Here is a 24,967-nt window from a genome sequence, read left to right as displayed (position 1 = left end):
GAACTATTTCCTATGCTTAGAGATGTGCAAGATCATTAAATAATTGGCAGATACAAAAGGTTTCGTATTGGTACAATAGTAAGAGTAAGCAGCGGCCAGGCTCGAGTTATTTTGGAGTTCTATGTCTTTAAGACGTTGGATAATGGCTATTTTTGCCTTCGAATATCCTAGTGCCCCGATCGCCTGGAGTGAGAATCCAAGGGCCTCCAATTTTTTAGTCATTGCCTGCTTCCTTTGGACTGGAACATATCCACCACCGTCAGAGGGGCCAGCCCAGTGGGGACAAATAACAACTTCAGCCAATAGCTGAATCTGTACATCCAGGCGCAGGTCTCAATTAATAGTGTTCCCAGTTCTAAACGTAAGGCCACGTTGGAGACACAACTAGGGACACTCATTATTGACCTCAGGAACTTGGATTGGATAGATTCCAGCGGGGCGTAATTACCACCGCTACAGATTTGGGTCCCATAAAGCAATTGAGCAATGACCTTGGCATTAAATACCTGTATAGCTGAGGGGACGTATTTATTTATTTATTTATTTATTAGACTTTTATACCGCCTGACTAGCAATAGCTCTCTGGGCGGTGAACACAAGAAATTGGCTGCCTTTTGTATAGAAGAATGAAAGCAATGCCTTGACCGTTCTCTGGGCAGACTCAGCAGACCTATTCAGATGCGCCTTCCAGGTGCCCAAGGAATGAAACAGAATTCCCAGGTATCTGAAAGCCTCCCCGAAGAGATACGCCTGGTGCCTACACTACTTCTATCTTTCCGGCGCCAGGTAAAGACCTTTTTATGCTCCCAGGCATTTTAATCTTTTAATTTTCTTAATCTTTCTACTTTTAATATGTATCCTTCTTAATTTGTGTTGTATTTCGTTTTTGTTGTATAAACAAACAACAGAAAGCACATGTTTTTGTGATTTTTTACTATGATATATTGTATTTTATCTTGTTTGTTCACCACCCTGAGAGCTATTCTGCTAAGGGCGGTATATAAATTGAAATAATAAATAAATAAATAAATGGGGTGATTATCAATTTGCCACCGTTGTTTGCGTCTTCTGGAAAATACCAATACCTTACATTTGGCATAATTGATTTTTAGTAGTTCTTCTGTACAAAAGGAGGCAAGCTCTCTCAACAGACAGCGCAAAGATAGAAAGACAATCATCAGCATACAGGAGTGAGGACACATGTCTCTTCGCCAAGTTGGGGGTGGTGGGAATTTACCCCCTCCAGCCATTTGACTAAAGAGTTGATATAAAGATTAAATGAGGGCGCGAGGGTGCAACCCTGTTTCACTCCGTTAAAAGTTGGAATAGGTGCAGATAAATGTCCGGCTCGATTGCATCTGACCCTTAAGTAGGTCTTCTCATGTAGACAGCGAATTAAGCACAGCAGGCATCTATCAATATTCGTGGCCTGCAGTTTTTTCCGAAGTCTCTCCCGAGGTATAAGATCGAATGCTGATTTAAGATCGATAAAAGCAGTGAAAAGTGCTCCCCCCTTGTGGGAGGAATATTTTTTTGCTAAGTGCTGGAGGACAAGACCCTGGTCGATGGCAGAGCACCCTAGTCTGAAATCGGCTTGTTCGTCTGCCAAAATATTTTCGTTCTCCATCCAAGTGGATAGCTTCTCGAGATGGCTAGCATATAGTTTGCTGATGACACTTAGCAAACTAATAGGTCTATAATTTGATGGATCTGATCTTTTACCTTTTTTATAAATGGGGACAACAATGGCCATCTGCCAGTCCTCAGGGATACAAGTGAACTTCTACTCTAGCACAGGAGATATCCAAACTCTTATATTCCGCTGACAGTCTCAGCCTCCATGGTAGGTTCCTACTTGAAACTGTCCTCAAGTCAATCTCCTTACTGTTTCAAGAATTACTGAGATCTCTGAATAATGGCTTATACCTTAAAAAATCATTTAAGACCTCGTGTTACTGTGCAGGTCTCTAAGCCTTGGTTTGACCGGGAATGTGTCCTATTGAAGAATACTCTTATTGAAATCTATAGGAGGTATAGGGCTTCCAACCTGCCAACTTTGCCTGTAGAATACCTGAGTATCAAAAGACGTTATAAAACCTTAATCAAAGAGAAAAAGAAACATTTCCAAAGAGAAGCTTGGCAAAGCTTAATAGAAGCCTCCAGACAAAAAGACTCTGGAACTTTCTGGAGGCTGGTCTCTAGGGGGTGCCAGTTTGCACCGTTGTGTTTTGATTATCATATATCGGCTAGTGAGTGGGAATCCTACTTTGCTGGCATTTTTGCTAAGAGCCAAAAACGTTCTTAATACCTTACCAAGCTGGCCCCCCGTTTTTACCTTTGAAATAACAGCACTTATTAACAAGCTCAAGATGGGCAAAGCGCCTGGTGTCAACAATGTCCCTCCGGAATTCCTCAAGGAACACATAAATTGGTGGGCACCCATTCTGGCGGCACTGTTTACTCACTTTCTTTTGAGGAAATACTCCTTTGCTTCACAAGCTACAAGGTCTGCAGTTCTAGGGATGCTTCTTCCTCATCCCTTTATTTAAGTAAACAGGCCATCCACTGTTGTTACCCACCCACCCCCGGACAAGCTGCTCATTTTTCCTTAGTAAAGTGTCAAATGCGTGTTCCAAGTCAACCCAGAGAGCTGGACAGTGAGCATCGGTTTGTTTGTAACTGGCCAGAGGTGGATGGTGGCCTCAGGCCGCAGAAATTACATGGGGTGTATGCAGCTTGCTGAATGGATCTGCCGTTAAGTAGAACAGGTCCCTTGGGGGGCGAGAATACTTTCCAGGCAAACCACTCCCCTAATTCTGGACACAGCTTTTGTTTTCAATAAAGGTTTTGCTGTGGAGTCTCCAGTCTAGATCAAGCATTGTTTCCTTCTCTCTCACAGCTTAAAAACAGTGTGGGCCAGAAGTAGTCCTCTACCAGAGTCTCTCCACTCTGCTTGTTGGGAGACCCCTTCGTCTTCCTGCTTCCTTGCATAATCTTCCTTCCATGCATTGATTCTGCCACGTCACCAATGGGGGAAGTGCTGCTAGCTGTGCCCAGGCAACTGGCCACTTTGTCAGTGTATTTGAATGATTGTTTCTGGGAGGAGATTGTGTCTGGTGCCAATGTGGAAATCTCTCAAGGTGATCCAGGGCAACTACATCTTCATGGATGCGAGTCAAAGGGGGGAGGGGAGGGAAGAAGGAATGGGGGGGTCTGTTAAGGACAGGATCAGGCCTCAGAGGTGAGGCTGTGTCATGAGGACAAAGTAAATAGAGCATTGTGATCATCTAAAAGCCAATACTGAGATATCTACCCCATGAGGACTAGAAAGTTTTTCTCTTTAAATGTTTTACAATGATCATAACATCTTCAACACTACCAGTCTCTTGAGTGGCTGCTGGGGCATTTAGGGGGCAGCAATTCCTCTGTACCAGGAGTGGGCAATCTTTTATGTCGGGCTGCATTCCTTTAGGGTAATCTGTCAGGGGCTGCATACCAGCAGCAGGCAAAGCCAGAGCCAAAAGTGTTCTGAATTAGTTGTTCCAGTTTAAATAGTGTCCTGCTTCAATTTTCACCTTGGCTGACTTGGATTATAATTCCCAACCCTGTGCTGGTCCGCTCAGAATTAAACCCCAGTGGGTTAGATGGGTTTCCTTTCAAATAAGTATACAGAGGGTGGCGTTCTTTTTAAGCATAGCAGATCAATACAGCTCCTGTTCCATGTCTACTCAGATACATTCCCACTGAATGCAATGGAGCTTACTCCCAGATAAGTGGGGTTCCAACCTTAGCGTGCTCCCCCTCCTGCAGTGGCATTTCAGGGCAGAGGGCATCAATTAGGCGAAGAAGAAGGGGAGGCCTTGGATGATGGACAGGAAACGCAGCAAGAGCAAGCACTCGCAGAAGCACCAAGGTGGCCAAGAAAAGTCCATACACAAACACAGTCACAGTCACTGCATTCCCCAGTGAATATATAAGTGAAAATAACATACAAAAATGCATTATATTAGGAGAAACTGCTTGCAAAAAGTGCATATTAGTGAAGACTGTACAAAATGTGTATATTAGACAAAATTCACACAAATGCTGAAGAATTTTCATGACAATTAAAAAAACAAATTGCTGCAGAAATTTGGAGAACTGAAATCAAAGTTTGAAAAAATGAGAAACAGAGAACTGAAATTGACAGATCCTTCATGCCTACTCCCAAGGCAAGGATTTCCAAGCGATCCCACTCTGAATTAATATCAACAGCTGTTGGACAGGCACCTGTCGGGTGTGTTTTAGCTTGGATTCCTGCATTGAGCAGGGAATTGGACTCAATGGCCTTATAGGCCCCTTCCAATGCTAAGATTCTATTAATTACAGGTGCTCCATGAAGTGCACTGTCTCTCAAAACATTCAGGACCAGCAACACAGGATGCATCTTTGCTTGTAAGAAGGGTATCTCAATGCTTGAAGCAATCACCTCTTGGCATCAGCACAGATCGTACTGGGGCTCCTTGTGGGAGAAGCTAGAAGAGATTTCCAGAGACTCTTTCCCCCCCTAGGATCCAGTTTGCAGAATCACAGGGCTCGCCAACCATATATCACTGGGGAAGAGATGGAGGGGGGTGAGGGAAGCAGAGCTGTTCAGGTTTTAAAATACTGCCCTTTAAGGGAACATTCTTCTTCCTCGCAAGGTGCAAGGCCTACAAATTCTGAAGGGGGCTTCCCCATCCTTTATGTATGCCATTGCCTTTAATGAAGATGAGCTGCTTGTTTTTCCTGAGCAAAGTGTCAACAAATGAGTGTTCCAAATCAACCCGGAGAGCTGGATGGTGGCTCAGGCCATAGATGCTGCATGGGGTGTGTGTAACATGACGAATGGACCTGACATTAAGGAGAACAGGTCCTTGGAGGGGCTGGCATCATTTCCAGGTAAACCACTTCCAGCCTGATTCTGGACACAGCTGTTGTTTTCAGTAAAGGTTTTGCTTTACTGTCCAATGTAGACATAGTTTTCTCTCCTTCTGTCTCTCTCCCTCTCCCTTTACAACTTAAAAGGAGTGTGAGCTGGAAGTAGTCCTCTCCCAAAGTCTCGCTACTCTGCTTGCTAGGAGACCCCTTTGTCTTCCTCCCACTTCCTTGCATAACCTTCCAAGCTCTCTGTCCCCTCCCCCCCCCCTTGATTCTGTCATGTCACCAGTGTGGGTGGTGCTGGCTGTGCTCTCAGCCCAGGCAACTGGCCACGCTATTGGTGTGGACATGACTGAGTGTTTCTCCGAAATCCTGTCTGGTGCCAAAGTGGAACTCATCTTTGAGGTGGTTGAGGGCGGCTTCTACGACATCAACATGCATGTGAGTCAAATCTGGGAAGGAAGGGAGGCCAATGAGAGAAGGAGTCAGGCCCCAGAGGATGGATGAGGTTAAGCCATGGGAGGGGAAAGAAAATAAGGCATTGTGATCATCCAAATGCCCATGCTGACACATTTACCTCATGAGGACTTGGAAGTCTGCCCGTTTAAACATCTTACAAAGATCAGGGCACCTCCAAAACTGTTGGTCTTTTGATTGACTTCTGGGGCATTTAGCGCGTAGCAATTCCTCTACATCAAGCGTGGGCAACCTTTTTTTCTGTCAAGGGACACATTCCCTCAGGGGTAATCTATCAGCGGCCCCATGCCGGCGGTGGGCACAGCCAGAGCTCAAAGGTGTTAAGAACATAAGAACATAAGAAGAGCCTGCTGGATCAGGCCAGTGGCCCATCCAGTCCAGCATCCTGTCCTCACAGTGGCCAACCAGGTGCCTGGGGGAAGCCCGCAAGCAGGACCCGAGTGCAAGAACACTCTCCCCTCCTGAGGCTTCCGGCAACTGGTTTTCAGAAGCATGCTGCCTCTGACTAGGGTGGCACAGCACAGCCATCACGGCTAATAGCCTGTCCTCCTTGAATTTGTCTAATCTTCTTTTAAAGCTGTCCAAGCTGGTGGCCATTACTGCATCTTGTGGGAGCAAATTCCATAGTTTAACTATGCGCTGAGTAAAGAAGTACTTCCTTTTGTCTGTCCTGAATCTTCCAACATTCAGCTTCTTTGAATGTCCACGAGTTCTAGTATTATGAGAGAGGGAGAAGAACTTTTCTCTATCCACTTTCTCAATGCCATGCATAATTTTATACACTTCCATCATGTCTCCGACCCACCTTTTCTCTAAACTAAAAAGCCCCAAATGCTGCAACCTTTCCTCGTAAGGGAGTCGCTCCATCCCCTTGATCATTCTGGTTGCCCTCTTCTGAACCTTTCCCAACTCTAGAATATCCTTTTTGAGATGAGGTGACCAGAACTGTACACAGTATTCCAAATGCGGCCGCACCATAGATTTATACAACGGCATTATATTGGCTGCTTTATTTTCAATACGTTTCCTAATTATCGCTAGCATGGAATTTGCCTTTTTCACAGCTGCCGCACACTGGGTCGACATTTTCATCGTGCTGTCCACTACAACCCCGAGGTCTCTCTCCTGGTTGGTCACCGCCAGTTCAGACCCCATGAGCGTATATGTGAAATTCAGATTTTTTGCTCCAATATGCATAATTTTACACTTGTTTATATTGAATTGCATTTGCCATTTTTCCGCCCATTCACTCAGTTTGGAGATATCTTTTTGGAGCTCTTCGCAGTCCCTTTTTGTTTTAACAACCCTGAACAATTTAGTGTCGTCAGCAAACTTGGCCACTTCACTGCTCACTCCTAATTCTAGGTCATTAATGAACAAGTTGAAAAGTACAGGTCCCAATACCGATCCTTGAGGGACTCCACTTTCTACAGCCCTCCATTGGGAGAACTGTCCGTTTATTCCTACTCTCTGCTTTCTGCTTCTTAACCAATTCCTTATCCACAAGAGGACCTCTCCTCTTATTCCATGACTGCTAAGCTTCCTCAGAAGTCTTTGGTGAGGTACCTTGTCAAATGCTTTTTGAAAGTCTAAGTACACTATGTCCACTGGATCACCTCTATCTATATAGGGCTGCCTTTGAAGACAGTTCGGAAACTGCAGCTCGTGCAGAATGCAGCAGCCAGACTGTTAACGGGGACCAGACGGTCCAAACATATAACACCGATTCTGGTCCGCTTGCATTGGCTGCCTATAATATGTTTCCGGGCCCGGTTCAAAGTGCTGGTTCTAACCTACAAAGCCTTACACGGCACAGGACCACAATACCTGATGGAACGCCTCCCCCGATATGAACCTACCCGTACACTACGCTCAACATTGAAGACCCTCCTCCGAGTGCCTACTCATAGGGAAGCTCGGAGGGTGGCAACAAGAAAAAGGGCTTTTTCAGTGGTGGCCCCTGACTTATGGAACAACCTCCCTGAGGAGATACGCCTGGTGCCAACACTTCTATCCTTCCGGCGCCAGGTTAAAACTTTCCTCTTCGCCCAGGCATTTTAATATGTTTTGGTATTGTGTTGGAATTGTTTCATCTTTTAAAATTTTAAATCTTTTTAATGTGTTTAAATTGTTAATATGTGTTTATTGTATTTTGATGTTAGTGTTGTGCACCGCCCAGAGAGCTTCGGCTATGGGGCGGTATATAAGTTTAATAAATAAATAAATAAATAAATATATGCATGTTGACACTCTCAAAGAATTCTAATAGGTTACTGAGACAGGACTTTCCCTTGCAGAAGCCATGCTGGCTCTGCTTCAGCAAGGCTTGTTCTTCTATGTGCTTAGTTAATCTAGCTTTAATAATACTTTCTACCAGTTTTCCAGGGACAGAAGTTAAGCTAACCGGCCTGTAATTTCCGGGATCCCCTCTGGATCCCTTTTTGAAGATTGGCGTTACATTTGCCACTTTCCAGTCCTCAGGCACGGAGGAGGACCCGAGGGACAAGTTACATATTTTAGTTAGCAGATCAGCAATTTCACCTTTGAGTTCTTTGAGAACTCTCGGGTGGATGCCATCCGGGCCCGGTGATTTGTCAGTTTTTATATTGTCCATTAAGCCTAGAACTTCCTCTCTCGTTACCACTATTTGTCTCAGTTCCTCAGAATCCCTTCCTGCAAATGTTAGTTCAGGTTCAGGGATCTGCCCTATATCTTCCACTGTGAAGACAGATGCAAAGAATTCATTTAGCTTCTCTGCAATCTCCTTATCGTTCTTTAGTACACCTTTGACTCCCTTATCATCCAAGGGTCCAATCGCCTCCCTAGATGGTCTCCTGCTTTGAATGTATTTATAGAATTTTTTGTTGTTGGCTTTTATGTTCTTAGCAATGTGCTCCTCAAATTCTTTTTTAGCATCCCTTATTGTCTTCTTGCATTTCTTTTGCCAGAGTTTGTGTTCTTTTTTATTTTCTTCATTCGGACAATACTTCCATTTTCTGAAGGAAGACTTTTTGCCTCTAAGAGCTTCCTTGACTTTGCTCGTTAATCATTGAATCGTTCTGGATTCACTAATCGAAAGTGAAAACCCATGCGTCACTTTTCACCATGGCTACCTCAGATTAGAATGCTCAGTCCTGTGCTGTACAGGTTTACTCGGAATTAAACATCACTGAGTTGGATAGATTTCCTCTCCAATAAGTATACATAGGGTGTTGTTTTTTAAGTACAATAGATCAATACAGCTGATATTGTGGAACGCAAGTGAAAGTAATTTCTTTCTGACTTTAGGCTTCAATCCTTTCCACAGCTACTTGAATTCAATGGGGCTTACTCCCCCAAGTAAGAGAGGTTAGGACTGCAGCCTTAGGGTGCTGTACACACACAACAGAAGCATACCAATTTATTCTCAGGCAGCTGAAGGGGGACATTTCCTCCCAAATCATAAATTTTAAAAAATCATTTTCTTTTTATCAGTTGTTCTACAACTATAATGGAGGGCACTTTAAACCAGGTAAAATAAGAAAAAACAAGGGGGACGGAATCTGATGGGTTGGGAAAATGAAGTAGCTTCAGGAGATGTCGCAGGGGCCACATGACACCAACCGGAGACCAGGGTTCGAATCCCCACATAGCCATGAAACTCACTGGGTGACCTTGGGCCAGTCACTGCCTCTCAGCCTCATGAATACCCTATTCGTAGGGTCACCATAAGTCAGAATTGACTTGAAGGCAGTACATACATACAAGGAACATTGAGGGCACAAATAATCTGTGTTGCCAAATATTGTACATGATTGCAAGTTGTACAGTCTGACTGACTATTTCATTTGGGAATATTTCATTTGGGAATCACTTCCTGTGAAGCATCTTGAATTGCACAAAACAATAAAAATCTATATAAAACAACTACAAACCATTACAGATTTGAAAACAGTTCAAAAATTACATTAATAAAAACAATTTCAAATGCAATACAGATACAGACTGGGATTAAAATAAACCCTTCACTGAGACAGCTTGTGGAATGCAATACAGATACAGACTGGGATTAAAATAAACCCTTCACTGAGACAGCTTGTGGAAAGAGGCAAGGTGTTATACCTTAACCAGACTCCGTCTTTCTAAGTGAGGATAATATCGGAACCAATAATTACATGAGTTAAAATGATGCAGTTTGTTGAGGGCACCTTCCCACATTTTACCATATCCAATCTGATTATTTTACATGGGCCTAACCGCAGATCAGACTAAATAATACTGTGATGACTGCATATCCCAGTATGAATCTGTACTGGAATTGTTTTTTAAGATATTTTTTAAGATGTTTTGTTTTTAAATATTTTATTTATTTATTATTTTATTTATACCCCGCCCTTCCTTCCAGCAGGAGCCCAGGGTGGATTTTTTTAGTGTTGAATCGCTTGTTTGCTGCCCAGGGCTTCCTTTGGTAGAAAGGGAGGGATATAAATTTTAATGCAAATAACAACATCCCTAAGCTAATGTATGTAGGCACTCTTCCTTTCCATTGATGGGACAACTGCATTGTCATCAGAAGTCTGCCAATTTTAAGCCTGTTTTGATTACAGTTTAAAAACATGACATTCATTCGGAAGCTATCATAGCAATAAAGTTAAAGCAGATGATTCTTCTTTGCTAAAGGAATGTCGTGTTTGTTTTTCTAACTGGGCACCAACCTTCACAACACCTAATCCTATCCATCCAGTTTCAGATGTTACTGTACATTAAAGAATGACTTGAATCTCAGAGGTTCAGCAGCACTTTGGAGTCTTCCCTTTGCCCTGGACTTGTCACATCCCTTGTGCAAGTTGCCTCTCTGCCTTCATTCCCTTGATGTGAAAAGCAAAGAATCAAGGACTGTTTCACTGAAATGCGAGGGAGAATATAAGGGACTACCAAATTCTTTGGAAGTGGGGAAAGGGTGCGATGCAAATTATGCGGATTAGAACACGGTTTCCAAAGTATGGTGCATGGACCACCAGCAGTCCATGAGCATCATTCAGGTGGTCCATGGCATGTCCACATTAAATATTCGTGATGATATCTTAAACTTTTATTTTTTAAGAATTCCAGTAATACATGACCCTCCTTCCACCCCCACAGATTAGTCTAGCTTTTTGTTCATTAAAAAAAAAACTTATCACTTCACAATGTCCATCAAATAAAAGTGTCTTTCCTTAGGTCACCATAGGATGTTGGTGCTTTGTATCCATGTTCCTTCATCGCAGCATATCCAGAAAAGCTAAACCAAACAGCACAGCGCATGTCTGACTTACGCTTTCTCTCTTGCAGTTTGTTAGTCAGTTTTGCCATAAAGCCCAATTCCCCCACTTGCTGAAACCAAATTTCCATTAAATTTGTATTTAACTGTATCTCCCACACAGATTTTTAATTTTATTTTTATATTGCTTCTTGTATTTCTTACATTTTATTTTATAATCTAAGAAATAAATGAAGCAATACAAACATGAGTTAAAAATCATACAGTATCTGGCACAGCAGATTACAATTGCTACTCCAGACAGAAAAATCGTTCAAGGGTCCGCCAAGCCATCAGCAATTTTCAAGTGGGCCGTGCAGGAAAACAAATTTGGGAACCACTGGATTAAAAAAATGCCAAAGAGTAGCGGGTTCCTTTTCTTGTTCCAGATAGCTGGGCCTGACCCTATGTATATTTACACTCTAGAGAGAGTGGACAGCGGGAATGTAACCTTTATTGCCCAGAAGAATGGAACCTATTCATTTTGCTTCAGCAACTGGAGGACCATCTGGATTACTAAAATAGTGAACTTCACAATTAACATCAGTGACCCTCCAACGGAGCAAGACGTGGACAGGGAAGGTAGGCTGAATCCAGGAAACATTCAGGGCCTCAAAACTGAATGGATGCCTGTTGTATCTTGAACGTGACCTTTAGTCACTAAAGTTTAGTGCTTCATATGCACCATGTTTTCAATAAAAAACATTTTAAAAAGCAACAACTAAACTGATACATGTGGGTGGTTATACTGTAATTATGTAGGAAATGGGGGGGATCTGATGCCAAATAATTGTTTCCATTTGCCACAAGGCCCTGACAGGGCCTGCATAGGACCCCCACTCACTCTATCCCACCCCGGGTGGGCCACTGTTTAAATTCCCCACATAGCTTTGTTCCAGGATAAAGTCCCCCACTAGAGGCTAGGTTGGCCAGCTACACATTGCCAAAATTGAGGATCTGCATAACCAAAAATAAATACCAGTTTGCATATGGTAACTTGTAAGTATAGCTACCAATTTAGACATAACTACTCTAATTTAAATAGAAATGCAATACATCTCACCATAGAGGGGAAGACTGTGAGCAGGAGACCTGGGTGCCTGCTCAGTTTGCTGACCAGGTGCTGTTAACTGCCGAAGGGCAACTTTAAGGCTCCTGCTTTTCCTTTTTATAATTCCTTCTCTTTGAACCAGATTTAGACTGGAGAACCCTCAAATGGAAGACGCCTTCAAATAGAGGACTCCATTTGTGGACACTACTAGAGGCTGTTTGGCAACAATCAAACAGTGACCAATAGCCACAATGGATATGTTCTACTTCCGCTGTTGCAGGATGCCTCTGAATACTAGTTGCTGGGATTCACAAGTGGGGAGAGTGCTGATGTGCTCAGGTCCTGCTTGGGGGTTCCCATAGGCATCTGGTTGGCCACTGTGAGAACAGAATGATGGACTGATGGATCTTTGGTCTGATCCAATGGGGCTCTTCTTATGTAGGATCATCCATCAGGGCGAATGAGATACTGCCCCACCAAGCTCAGTCTGCCCACAGCTAGCCCTCACCTACCTGCGCTCTTACAACCAAGCTAGGGCCTGGGACTGCTTGTCAGCTTCATCTTCCTCTTCCTCCTCCTCCTTAGTCTCAGTGTTGCTCCTTATAGAACTCAGCAGGGAGGAGAATGGAGATAAAACAAGGATTGGTTGACTCTGCAGCCATGCGGTCTTCACTTAGAGAGCCATTACTCACTGAGAACAAAGACCGGAAGAGAAGCGAAAAAAGGGGGAGCAAATCCTGCAAGAACTACAAACACTTTGGAGGAGGAATCGGAAGAGGGAAGAATATATTGCCATTCTATTGCCCCCCCATTGCTTTAGGTCACTTGTAACATGCGCTGGTGCTTTACTCCCACTATGGGAAGCATCAGTAATTGGATGTGTAAGGGATATGTTTGTACACCATATTGCTAGGCCTACAAGCTGCTTATCAGGGGGTGGATATGATGGGATGGGAGACTAAGCTATCGCCCTGAGTAGGGAAGGTCTGTAGATTAGTGGCAGAGCACATGCTTTGCTTGTGGAAGGTCAGTCCCTGGCACCTCCCATTGCATTTTATTTTATTATAGGATTTCTTACCCACCTTTCATCATAAGGTCCCAGGGTGGGTTACAACAATGTGGATGTACAATATAAAATCAAGTAAAAAAATAAGAAACTAAAACAATTTTTTAAAATATATTTTATGCCTTTTTTGTATAAATGCTGCTACCCCAGTATTTCTGAGGGCGGCAAAACTGCCCAAAGCCCCCCACCCACCGCACCCATCTTAACACAGGAGAGGGTCTGTAAGGAAGGAGGTGGCCTTGCAGACAGTTGGGGCCCAAGCAGTCTGTCAAGGGTGGGAAGCTGTAGGTGTGAGGATGGCATGTAGTCGTCCGGACCTATCTGTCCAGCCTTCCAGACTGCCCCCAGGCCACACCCTTCACTGTCCCTGCTCTGCACCTCCCTTGCGTGCTCTTGCCTGGCTGGACAGTCTCTTGAAATGGTGACGGTACCTTGTGCTCGCCTGGATGGAGAGGTGGGCGTGCACAGAAGCCTCTGGCTTTTGCAGGACTGGGCAGCACACTGGTAAGCCGCACCCATTGTTTTGCCCACTTTTGCCTCTGGCCACACCCCACACTGACCTGCGGCCCCCAGAAGGGAGTGCTGCCCTCAGGCTAAAAAATAAAAAAGGTTTCCTACTCCTGGTGCATCGTGTTATAAACTGAAAAGTAGGTTGGTCATTGCATGCCACTTTTACAAACCTGATGTGATTGGGGGGGGGGGTGTTTCTCATTTGTGAGTGTGGATGGAGGGGGCACAGGATGTCACCATTCACTGTCACTATTGGATGCTTTCAGCTGGTGGCTGTTCTTGTTCAGTCACCACTCCCCAATGAATCCACTGCCAGAGGCAGTACATGCCTGTGAATGCCAGTTGCTGGGAACCCCAAGAGGGGAGAGCGCTCTTGCACTCAGGTCCCTACTTGTGGGTTTCCAGGTGGGATCAGGTTGGCCACTGTGGGAACAGATTGACAGCCTAGTTGGGCCACTGGCCTGATCCAGCAAGGCCCTTCTGATGTTTCTGATAATCCCACCCCTATTCATACAGAAACTGCTGATATAGGAAAACCTTTCTAACACGTATGGGAGGTTGTTGTTGTTTTATTATTTTGTTTTATGGTATGATAGATTATTTTGGTTTTTCACAGTGTTGCTTGGAAACCTTCGGGTAACAAGCGACTAATAAATCTACTAAATAGTAACAGCAACAACAGTTGTGACACAGGGAGGGCCGGGTGGAGCTGTCAGGTGGCCAAAAATCTTAACATGGGGAAGTGGTCTTAATTTATAGCTTACTGGCAGAGCCCGTGCTTTGCACTGAGATGGTCCCCAAGGTCAATCCCTGGCACCTCCAGTGAAAAGAATCACATGAAGCAGGAACTCTACCTTGCCTGACATCCTAGAGAGCTGCTGCCTGTCACAGTAGACGGACCAATGGTCTGGCTCAGTATGAGGTGGCGCCCAATGCTCCCCCAATTGACAGCTGTGCTGGCTAGGGCTGATGGGTGTTGTAGTCCAAAACATCTGGAGAGGATCTGGTCGGGAAAGGCTGCTGTATCGTAAGACCCCAACAGTGCCAACATCAAAGAGCAAAATGGCATTTGGTGCAAAAGTTTTAAAGATATGAAGCAGTGTCCAGCTGTTTCATCTGTCAGAGTCTCCTTCCCCCGCATCTCCCCTCTGGGCTTCGTTCACACCACACAGCAGCTTCTTCTCAAACTCTTCCTCACTGATTTTGCCCTTCTTCAACCTTTTCAAGAGCCGGGTGTCATTCAGGAGCTCCTCCATATCGTCATCCTCCACATCAGAACCCTGCCGGCAAATAAAGAGAACCGGATTTTAGCACAGAACAGGAATGCCTGGACAGGTACATGGTCCTGTCTTCACCCAAACCCTCTCTTACTGCTCTTGGGGTTTATTATTTATGCTCATTCTCATTCTCATTCTCTCTCTCTCTCTCATTCTCATTCTCATTCTCTCTCTCATTCTCATTCTCTCTCATTCTCATTCTCTCTCTCTCTCTCTCTCTCTCTCTCTCTCTCTCATTCTCATTCTCTCTCTCTCTCTCTCTCTCTCTCTCTCTCTCTCTCATTCTCTCTCTCTCTCATTCTCTCTCTCTCTCTCTCATTCTCTCTCTCTCTCTCTCATTCTCTCTCTCTCTCTCTCATTCTCTCTCTCTCTCTCTCTCATTCTCTCTCTCTCTCTCTCTCTCTCTCTCTCATTCTCTCTCTCTCATTCTCTCTCTCTCATTCTCTCTCTCTCTCTCATTCTCTCTCTCTCTGTCTCTCTCTCTCTCTCTCTCATTCTCTCTCTCTCTGTCTCTCTCTCTCATTCTCTCTCTCTCTCTGTCTCATTCTCTCTCTCTCTCTCTCACATTCTCTCTCTCTCATTCTCTCTCTCTCATTCTCTCTCTCATTCTCTCTCTTTCTCTCTCTCTCTCATTCTCTCTCTCTCTCTCATTCTCTCTCTCTCTCTCTCTCATTCTCTCTCATTCTCTCTCATTCTCTCTCTCTCATTCTCTCATTCTCTTTCTCTCTCTTTCTCACACACACACACACACTCACACACACACTCACACACACACTCACACACACACACACACACACACACACAAAAACAAACAAACAAATTGGCTCTCAAGAGCAGCTTGCAATTAAAATCCGCAAGACTAGATACAACATGTTAGGGAGATGTCGAGGTGTTTTAACAGCAGTTGATAACAAAATTCAGGGGTAAGGAATCTGTAGCCTTCCAAACGTTGCTGGACTCCAAATCCCATCACCCCTACTCATTGGCTAGGCTGGCTGAGGTTGATGGGAGTCTGGAGTCCAGCTACAGCTGGGGGGGGGGGCAGGTTCCCCACCTCTGCCAAAGTTGGACTGTATTATGCTGGACCTTTCATCAGCTCCAGTGACTTCCAATTCATTTTTGGACCCAGTTCAAGATGCTGGTATTGCCCTTTAAAGCCTTTAGGAGGTGGATGGGAAAGCTTTTTCAGCCCAAGGGCCACATTCCCTTTTCAGCAGCCTTCCAGGGGCCACACATCAATGGTGGGTGGGGCCAGCGGCAAAACTGAAGGATACATTCCAGCCAGGCAAAAACACCCAAGGAGGGTGTAAAGCAGAGCCAGCAAGGGGTGGCTCGCTAGAGTCCCAAAGGGGCACATTTGGCCCCCGGCCCTGAGGTCCCCACTCTTGCCTTAAAGGCTCAGGACTGAATTGCCTGCAGGATTACCTTCTCCTGTATATGTCTACCTGAACCAGGTCCTTCTCTGGGTGCCCCCACCAAAGGAATCAAGGAAGGTGGCAACCAGGGAAAGGGCCTTCTCAGTGGTGCCTCCCAAGCTGTGACATGACTTCCCCAGAGAGGGTCACCAGGCACTTTCTTTATAGTCATTTTGGCACCATATTTACAGTCATTTTGGCATCATTTTTATTCTCCCAGGGCCTATAAACCTATGGTTTTAAAGTTCTGAACTGCAACCTATGGTTTACATGTTGTATATTTTTTTAAAAGTATTAACCACATTTCTTAATAAAATCTTTTTGGCATGCTGCAAAACTGGTTTTCTCTCTATCATTGCTGACAATTTTTTATGCTGCAAATGTTTTGCTTTAGTACTGCATTTTACTTCTTGTTTGTTTTCCAGCCAGCCAGACAACAGTGTTACTGGGGGGGGGGCAGTACTGTAAATGTTGTAAAGAACCCTGCTCACTTCCTCTCTTTTCCGTTTGGCTGTCATTTTCTTCTTCTTCTCCTTCTTGGCTTTCTGCTTGGACCAGGCTTTATTCCTGGTGAATTTCCTTTGCCCTTCTTGCTCCTGCAACTCTTTCTTTCGTTGCTCAAGCCACTTTTGCCTCTGTTTTTCTCTGCTCTTGTCCCTGAACGCAATTGAGTCTGTGTTAATATCGACAGGTGTGAACTCTGAGAAGGACCTGCCTTTCAGTTCTGGCATCCTTGGCATCTTCAGCAAGGCAAAACCTCGGGCCAGGCTGGCAAAGTCCAGGTCTGTTGGATGGGGGGGGGGAAGGAGGGGAAGGATAAAGATGGATTAAGAAACACATATAGAAATATATGGCAAAGCAAATAGAAATATACAGCACATATAGAAATATATGGCAAATATATGGCACCAAACTTTTGGAGCCCGTGGGCACATTTAGAATTCTGAGAAAGGGCATGGGCGCCAGTCACAAAATGGCTGCCAGGAGGGCGTGGCATCACAGAAAATAACTGCCGTGAGTTATGTGGCAAACACAAGATGGCTGCCACATCTAATGGAGGAGAAGATAAGACCACAAAGTTGCTCACAGAATGGAGCTCTTTGCACCTCTCCTCTGTTCAGAATTGAAGGTATGGCAGGTGTCCAATCCTGACATCCCATGAGATGTAGGCATGTTTAACGATACACTGAGCCACTGCAAACGGGAGCTGTGCAGGAAGAGCAAGAAGTTTCTCATGCATTGTGGATTTCTGAGGAGATACTTACCGAGACCTTTTGCAGGCACCACAGCAGGTACTGGCAGGCTTACTAACACCTGTGGGCACCACATTGCCAACCCATGTGATAAACCATAGTTCACTGTGATGGGAAGGAGCTGCAGTCAGCCTTGGCGTATGCTATTTCCCCTCTCTTTCCTCCTCAGATACAGCTATGAGATCAGAAGCTTCCATTTCTTATTACCTTCAGATTAGTGTTACATCAGAATCGTACACTGTGGTTAATCTTAACTAGGGTTTGTTGAAGCTACTTTGTTTCAACAACCAATAAATAAAATCAACCAAGTTATCTTAATCACAAGATAACAAGCTGTGATTGGTAGCTGAAGCATGCAATTTCCTCATCACAACCATGCCAGAGAAGGAGAGGGAAGGAGGAAATATATGAGCCTCAGGCTCGCTCCAGCTCCTTCCCATCACAATAAGTAATGATTTATCATGACATCCAAACAAGCTCAATTGTTCCAATGAAAATGTTCTATGAAAATGTTCAAAATGCAATATTCTTTCTTCAGCCAGGCAGATGGAACTTTGGTTTGGCAGGGCTGGAGCCTTAGAGCCGCAGTTCAAAAACACAAATGCGTGGACCCAAGGTAATAGATTCGCTCCGCTGGCAGCCTGTCCAGAGGACTGACTCTCAGTAGATGGGACTGACCTGCATACATAAGATTTATCTCTTGAAATATTGCAGGCTGGAGGAATAAATTGATTGACAGAGAAGTTACACAATATCTTCAGACTTTTTATATTATTTGCTTGCAGGAGACTTGGCTACAGGGGGAAAATTCCTTAAGCATCCAAGGATTTAAGATTTGGGAACAGCCAGCAAAGAAACTGTCTTTAACAGGTTGAGGGAGTGGCAGAATAGCTATTGCAATTTCAACCACCCTAAATGTAGAGGGGATTGAGGTCGAGGGGCAAGTTTCTAAAATCTAACTATTTTAGGGCCCCACCAAGCCTGGTGGGCCCCCCTCCTGGCCAGTGTATTTACTCTGATCAACAACTCCAGCCACTTTCCAGCAGCCTGGCTCGAGGCTATTGTCATTCCCATATTTAAAAAAGGAGCCAGAGATGATCCATCGAATTATAGGTCCATCAGCCTCTTATCGGTCGTGGGAAAGCTTTATGCCAGCTATTTAAACCTAAAGCTGACCCACTGGCTCGAGGAGGAGAATATCATGGGCCGAGAACAGGCTGGCTTCAGAAAAGGGAGATCCACCCTCGACCACTGCATTCTATTAAATCATATGGCAGAAAAATACATGGGCCCTCTGGGTAACGGCTTGTTCGTAGCTTTCGTTGACCTTAAATCTGCTTTCGACACCATTCCAAGCTTTGGGCTAAACTTTCTCGATCTAACATTGATAGGAGACTTCTTTATCTCATTTATCGTCTCCACCAAACTACAACCCTCCGCGTTCGTTGTGGCGCCGATGGGACACTAACGAGCTCCATTCCCGCCCCCAACGGGGTCAAACCGGGCTGTATCCTAGCTCCTGCACTTTTCAATCTCTTTCTGAACGACCTCAGTACACGCTGCCACTCTCCAGCTTTCCATCCCCCAAAAGTGGCTGACCAAAACTGCCCCCTGCTGCTATATGCAGATGACACTGCACTTTTATCCTTGTCCCAAGTAGGCCTGAAAAGACTTTTCCGTGCCTTCAAGGCCTACTGTGCCACAAACCTATTATCTATAAATTTCGATAAGACCAAAATCCTAGTCTTTTCCCAGCGTCTTTCACTGTCCGAGTGGACAATTAATGGACAAAAAATCACCCAGGTTAGGCAATATAGATACCTGAGGGTTACCTTTCACTCCTCTCTTTCCTGGTCCCCTCACATATGTACTGCGGTGCAACCCGCCAAAAAGACATCAAAAGACATTTCCCGTTTTTTCAATACCAGGGGTGGGCAGTACATACTAGCAGCCTCTCAGGTCTTTAAGTCCAAAATCTTCCCTCAACTCTTGTATGGTGTCCCCCTTTGAGCCCCGAGTTTTAATCCTGAAATTGAATCAACTTTATCATCATTTCTGAGATTAATTTTTGGGGTCCCCCGTTGTGTCCCGGCTGCCGTCCTCAGGCTGGAGGCGGCCCTGCCCTCACTAGAATCTATTGCCTGGACTCTAACCTTCAGATACTGGGTTAAACTAGCTTATAAAAGTCCTTCCTCTGGAAATTTATATTTCCTCTGGTGTGATTCCTTCTCCAGCTCATGGTCCAAAGCTCTCCTTGCCAAGTTGGCCACGCTGGGTTTCTCAGTGGAATATCTAGCTTCGCTGGATCCCGTGACAGCCAGACGAATCATCGAGACTCGGATTAAGGACATGTATCTTCAGAGCTCGATGACTAATGGTGCCAAAACCTGCTCCCCCCTTTACTCTGATCTAAAGTTCACATTCCCTGAACCTGCTCCCTATCTAGAACATCTGACCATGCCTAAATTCCGTCAAGAGCCCTATTTAATTGCATCTTCTCCTCACTTTCAGTAGGCCGTTTTCAGGGCACCCCTTTTGAATCTTGTTTATGTCCCTGCAAGAGCGCAGTCGTCGAGACCTTGCCCCATGTCCTCTTTCACTGCCCCTACTATGCAGCCGAACGCTTCAAATACTTAAATCCGATTTTAAAACATCTCCCCGGCAGGCCTAAAAGCATACTACTGCAACGTCTTCTGGCTGGTTATGACAAACCAACAACTCTATCTGTTGCTAAGTTTATCTCTGCCGCTCAACGTATCCGTATGAAGATTCCCCCGTCTTCTTAGCAAATTAACGTTGTTTTAATCCTCATGAGCTTTGTTTCATATATTTTATATATTTTATAACCATAGATTTTACTTCTTGCAAAAGTAATTGTATTGGGTCCATGACTGCACAATAAATTTGATGATGATGATGATGATGAACTATTTTAGGGTTTTAGTGATACAAGGATATAACTCAGGTCACCTGATATGTGTTAAAATCTACATACAGTACCTTCCATGTGCCCTTAAAAATTGTATTTTTGATCATGATGCAAATCAGGACAGGGCAGCAATTGTTGGTGCTCAATTTTCCATGTGGTTTCCTGAATTTGAGTTAAATAGTTTAAGGACACCCTGTCTCAAGATCCTGATGCGCTCTAATCTCTGCAGGGCTTTTACTGAACTTAGATTTCAGCTGATGCCCTCAGCTTATCTTGATAGGAGATATCATGGGATCTCACAAGAGGAGCAGAGATGTGTATATGGATGCAGTCAGACTGAGGACATCATATATTACTTGCTGTTCTGCCCACTTTTTGAGGACCTCAGGGAGAAGTCCCTGTCTCCTATTATGCAGCTATTTTCAGATTGATCTCCACAGAATGTTGTACTTTATTAGAGAACAAAAATGCGTATATCACATATAAAGTGGCTCAGTTTGCTCTAGCGGCGAAGAGGTTGCTTTCTTGTTACTAGAAAAATTTAGAACTTTTAATATGATTGTTTCAGCAGTTATAATGGCTGATATTAAGTGGGATATTTAATGGCTGATTTCCTGACCTGTTTTAAATCTTGTATTTCTTTCCTTTAGTATTTTAAATTAGTTTAATAATATAGTAAAGGTCTATGGCCAATGTACAATAAAGGATTGACTGATCACATAATCTTTCTTCCACAGTGTCTCCTGTAACCAGGTACCGGACAAACAAACATACACAAACAGACACAGGCTTTAAATCTTAAAAGAGAAGACACACAAGAGAAGGGAAGTGGCGGAAACCAATGTGAAGAGGAGAGTTTCAAGCAGAGACTTATATACAAAGCAGAATTTCTCCGTGTGAGGAAGGCAGAAGCAAGTTCCTTACAGCAGCTGGTTCTCTAAGGCTGTGGACACACCATACCATTAAAATACATGATTTCCCCCAAAGTATCCCGGGAACTGTCGTTTACTCCTCACAGAACTATAATTCCCAGCACCCTAAACAAACTACAGTTCCTAGAGTTCTCATGGGGAAGTCAAGTGCTTTAAATGGGCTCCTACTGGGAGGAACGGCAGGACATACATTTAATAAATAAATAATAAATACAATAATACATGTATGAGGTGCAGCGCACACAGTCTGACACCAAGAGCCATAGCTCAGTGGCAGAGCGTCCACTGTGCATGCAGAAGACCATCCCTGGCATCTCCAGGTAGGGCTAGGAATGTTTGCTGCCTGAAGCCCTGGACAGCCGCTGCCAGTCAGCATAGATAATACTGGCCTAGACAGACCAATGGTCTAACTCAGGATAAGGCACCTTCCTATGTCACAATCTCAACCCTGCTGGTGATCTTGATTTTAATCAGACCAGAGAGAAGAGCACAGAGGGAAAGCGCTGGACATGACAAGGTGGCAAGAGAGACACAAAATCTCAAACACGCCAGAGTTTATTGAAGCCCAACGCATTCTGGAAATATGATTTTCTCTCTTTCTTCAGGGGCAATCTGAGTAATCAAGCTTCTTGGCAGCCTTTGCCAACCTGGCGCCCTCCAGATATTTTGGACTACAACTCCCATCAGCTTCAGCCAGCATGGCCATAAGATGCTGGAGATGATGGGGAATTGTCGTGCAAAACATCTGCAAGTCACCAGGTCAGCGAAAGCTGCTGTAGGGCAGTCCTGAATCAAAACAACCAGTAGAAACACACACACATACACACTTTATGTATATGGATATTATACACACACAGTGCTGGGGGTAATTACCTTTTACCCGAAAGATCAGGTTGCATTCGTGTTTAGCATAAGCCTGCACGTAAGATACAAACGCCTTCATCCCTTTCTCATAGACAGCTCTGTCAGCCAAACTTAGAGACTTCACCTTCGGCAGGACATTGGCCACATTATGCTGCAGTTTTGTTTCCTGCATGGGACACTATTTGGGTTTCAAATAATAATAATAATAATTATTATTATTATTAAATTTATTTATACCTCGCCTTTTGGCCAAAGGCCCTCAAGGCGGCTTACAAATAAAAATAAACACAAGTATAAAAATACATCAATAAAAGCAATACAATTTACAAAAAATAAACTAAATAACAAATAATATTATTAAGAGAAAAAAATGTCCTTTTTGTTCTATGCAAGCCTCACAAGGGTCTGTCCTATCCTTTTGACCCTCCAACAAGAGTTTGTTGCCACATTCCAAAGTGGGTGAAGTTGGGTTGGCATTTGGACTGAAATAATCTGAAACAAGCCGCTAGAAGTGTGCCCCTTTGCTCAGCTACTTTAAAATGTTACCACTCAAAGAATTTTGCAAGTTAAAGACACATTTTTTTGCTCTACATATCATTTTTTTTGGGGGGGGACATGAATTGTGTAGAAGTGAGAATTTCTGAAGGTGCAAATTCTCCCACTAAGCATGCTGCAGAATTAACTGTCAAAATTTACTGATTTATTCATTTAATTTCAGAATCACTTCCCATGAAACATTCTGACGAGATAAATGTTAAAAACATTTTCAAGTCCAGTAGAGATACAGACTAGGGTATGAATCTCTAATGAAGGTTTGTTGAAATAGGAAGGTCTTCAATAGGCACTGAAAAGACAGAGATGACACTTTTGAACAGGGGGGAGTTCCAAAGGGTAGGTGCTGCCACTCTAAAGGCCAGATTCCTGTATCATAGAGCAGTGGTTTCCAAACTTGTTTCCTCATGGACCACTTGAAAATTGTAAAACAAACCACCCACAATGCTAAGGATCTTGGTGGACCACTTAATGATTTTTATACCTGTTGCAGCAATTATAATATTAATTATTATAATTATTATATTTGTATTGCTTCTTTTATTTCTTATATTGCATTTTGTTGAATTATAATTTGAATTCCATAGAATTCAAATTGTAAGTGTTCTTCACAGACACACCATTGGCCACCTGAATGAAGCTCGTGGACCACAGGTAAGGAAACCCTGTCACACAGAACAGGCTTCCTATAAGAGGCCCTCTCCTGCAAAGTACAGTGTTCAGTTGGATTCAATTTTATACAGTAAGGGTGAGATGATCTTGTAGGTATCCCGGTCCCTAAAACCTATATAGGGCTTTGTACACCACTCAATATTCTCTCCTCAACAGGTATTATTTAAGAGCTCCATTCTGAATGGAACCTGGAAACATGATCTCTTCTTCATTGTGAAAACAGATGAGTCCACTCACCTTTTGGTTAATGGCTAGAAAATTGACATAGGCTTCTTCCATGGGAAGCAAGAAGACAAGTGCGCTGCCCAAGTGGCCGATGCGTGCAGTGCGGCCACAGCGATGCACGAAGGCACTGAAATATCAGAGAAAGATGACTTAGCAAGAGGAACATGCCTGCTCCTTTAAGGCAAACCCCTAGACCGACACTGATATGCTGTTACTGCAGAGCTCAGCAGATTGTTTACATCCTGTTCCTGTGAGGTCGCAACCAAAGTGGCAATTCAAGATTTGCTGTATTCTAAAAGAGAAGGAAGAAAGAATCTGGCACCTTGCATTGCTTGGAGGATCATATTGTAGAACCCAGTTGACTTCTGGAATATCAATGCCCCGGGCCATCACATCGGTGCAAACCAGAATGCCACTAAGAAGCAAAGGGAAAATGCAAAGTTTTAAAAAGAGAGGGAGGCAAAAGCAACACACCTCATGGTTCTCCTGGCTATGCTACTTGGCTCTTAGATGTGGAACAAATGGCTCCTGCAACAAGATGGTGCAGCGTGGAATGCTGCTGATCAAGATCCTGCCACTCTATTCTTCCCACCACCACCAAAGAAAACAACTAGCATTCTGCAGCCACTGAGCATGCTCAGTCTTCACTGGGGTGCTTTTGAGGTCTCCCCCTTCTTTTAGGGTTTGTTTTTTAAAGATCTTTTGGACTTCTGCCAATCTTCAGGTTCTGTCAAGCCTGCCGATATCTCCCTGTTGTATGTGGATAGTACCACTTTGGCTACATAAAAATTGGCGCTCACAGTCTGAGCACTGGAAACAGAGGGAATGATCCTGAAGCTAACAATTCTGAATTCTTAGCAGCTTGTCCAATAATCTTACCTCCAAATTTATTTATTGATTTATTAAATTTATACCCCATCCTTCCTTCCAGAAGGAGCCCAGGGTGGCAATCACAAAGACACACACACTCCCTCTCTTCTTGCTGTTCGCTGAATTAGTCCTTGTGAAAATGCATCTCACCTTGGAAGTTTCCGGAATTCTGTGAAGATCCTATTCCGTTTGTGTTTCATTTTCCCGTGGAGGCACATTATTTTCACGTTCTTAATCAAGGATTCCAAAGCCTTCCCATAATACTCCACACAAGCACAGGTACTGGAAGTACAACAAAACACCGTAAGAAATATCAGCCTTGCGATTCTTCATTTTAGAGAACCCACAGGCCCACAGGAGCACAATCGGACCTGCACCAGCAGCTGGAACTTCCAGAGACTGGAAAACAGGATGCGCCATCACTGCCCTCCCCAGCATTTCCTTTTTGCTGCTGTCAGCCTCCTCTGCCAGAGAGGTGAGGGAGCCAGCTGTCAATCATTTAGCCTGCTGAGAAGACCCCTCCCCCTCTGAACTGTGTCTAAGCTGCTGAGGCTCCTTAGACCAGCACCAGCAGCTGGAACTTTATGGCTTGTTAACTTTTTTTTTTTTCCTGTGTGCTTATGTATTTAACGATTATTTCTTTTGCAATATTGAATTTATTTTATGTTTGCTAAATTGTTGGTTTTTGCATTCTTTG

General features: G+C 44.0%; 1 protein-coding gene across 5 annotated transcripts in view; it reads right to left on the bottom strand.

Annotated features, from left to right (window-relative positions):
- Positions 1–9,919: 9,919 nt before the first annotated feature.
- Positions 9,920–24,967, bottom strand: part of DDX55 (DEAD-box helicase 55) — a 37,287-nt gene continuing 22,239 nt past the window's right edge. The window contains exons 8-13 of one of the 5 annotated variants that reach the window (XM_061603456.1): positions 24,421–24,552; positions 23,723–23,815; positions 23,413–23,527; positions 21,961–22,129; positions 16,465–16,757; positions 9,920–14,561 (exon numbers count right to left, since the gene is read on the bottom strand). In XM_061603456.1, the coding sequence (XP_061459440.1) occupies positions 14,394–14,561; positions 16,465–16,757; positions 21,961–22,129; positions 23,413–23,527; positions 23,723–23,815; positions 24,421–24,552 (970 nt within the window). In that variant the 3' untranslated portion in view covers positions 9,920–14,393. The remainder of the gene's footprint in view (positions 14,562–16,464; positions 16,758–21,960; positions 22,130–23,412; positions 23,528–23,722; positions 23,816–24,420; positions 24,553–24,967) is intronic. The other 4 variants (XM_061603455.1, XM_061603458.1, XM_061603454.1 and 1 more) reach the window with 4 other exon arrangements.

Source organism: Rhineura floridana, chromosome 19 (genome assembly GCF_030035675.1).
Source record: "Rhineura floridana isolate rRhiFlo1 chromosome 19, rRhiFlo1.hap2, whole genome shotgun sequence".
NCBI lineage: Eukaryota > Metazoa > Chordata > Lepidosauria > Squamata > Rhineuridae > Rhineura > Rhineura floridana.
The sequence above is the reverse complement of the archived record's forward strand: the minus strand, read 5'-3'. Positions and strand labels throughout refer to the sequence as shown.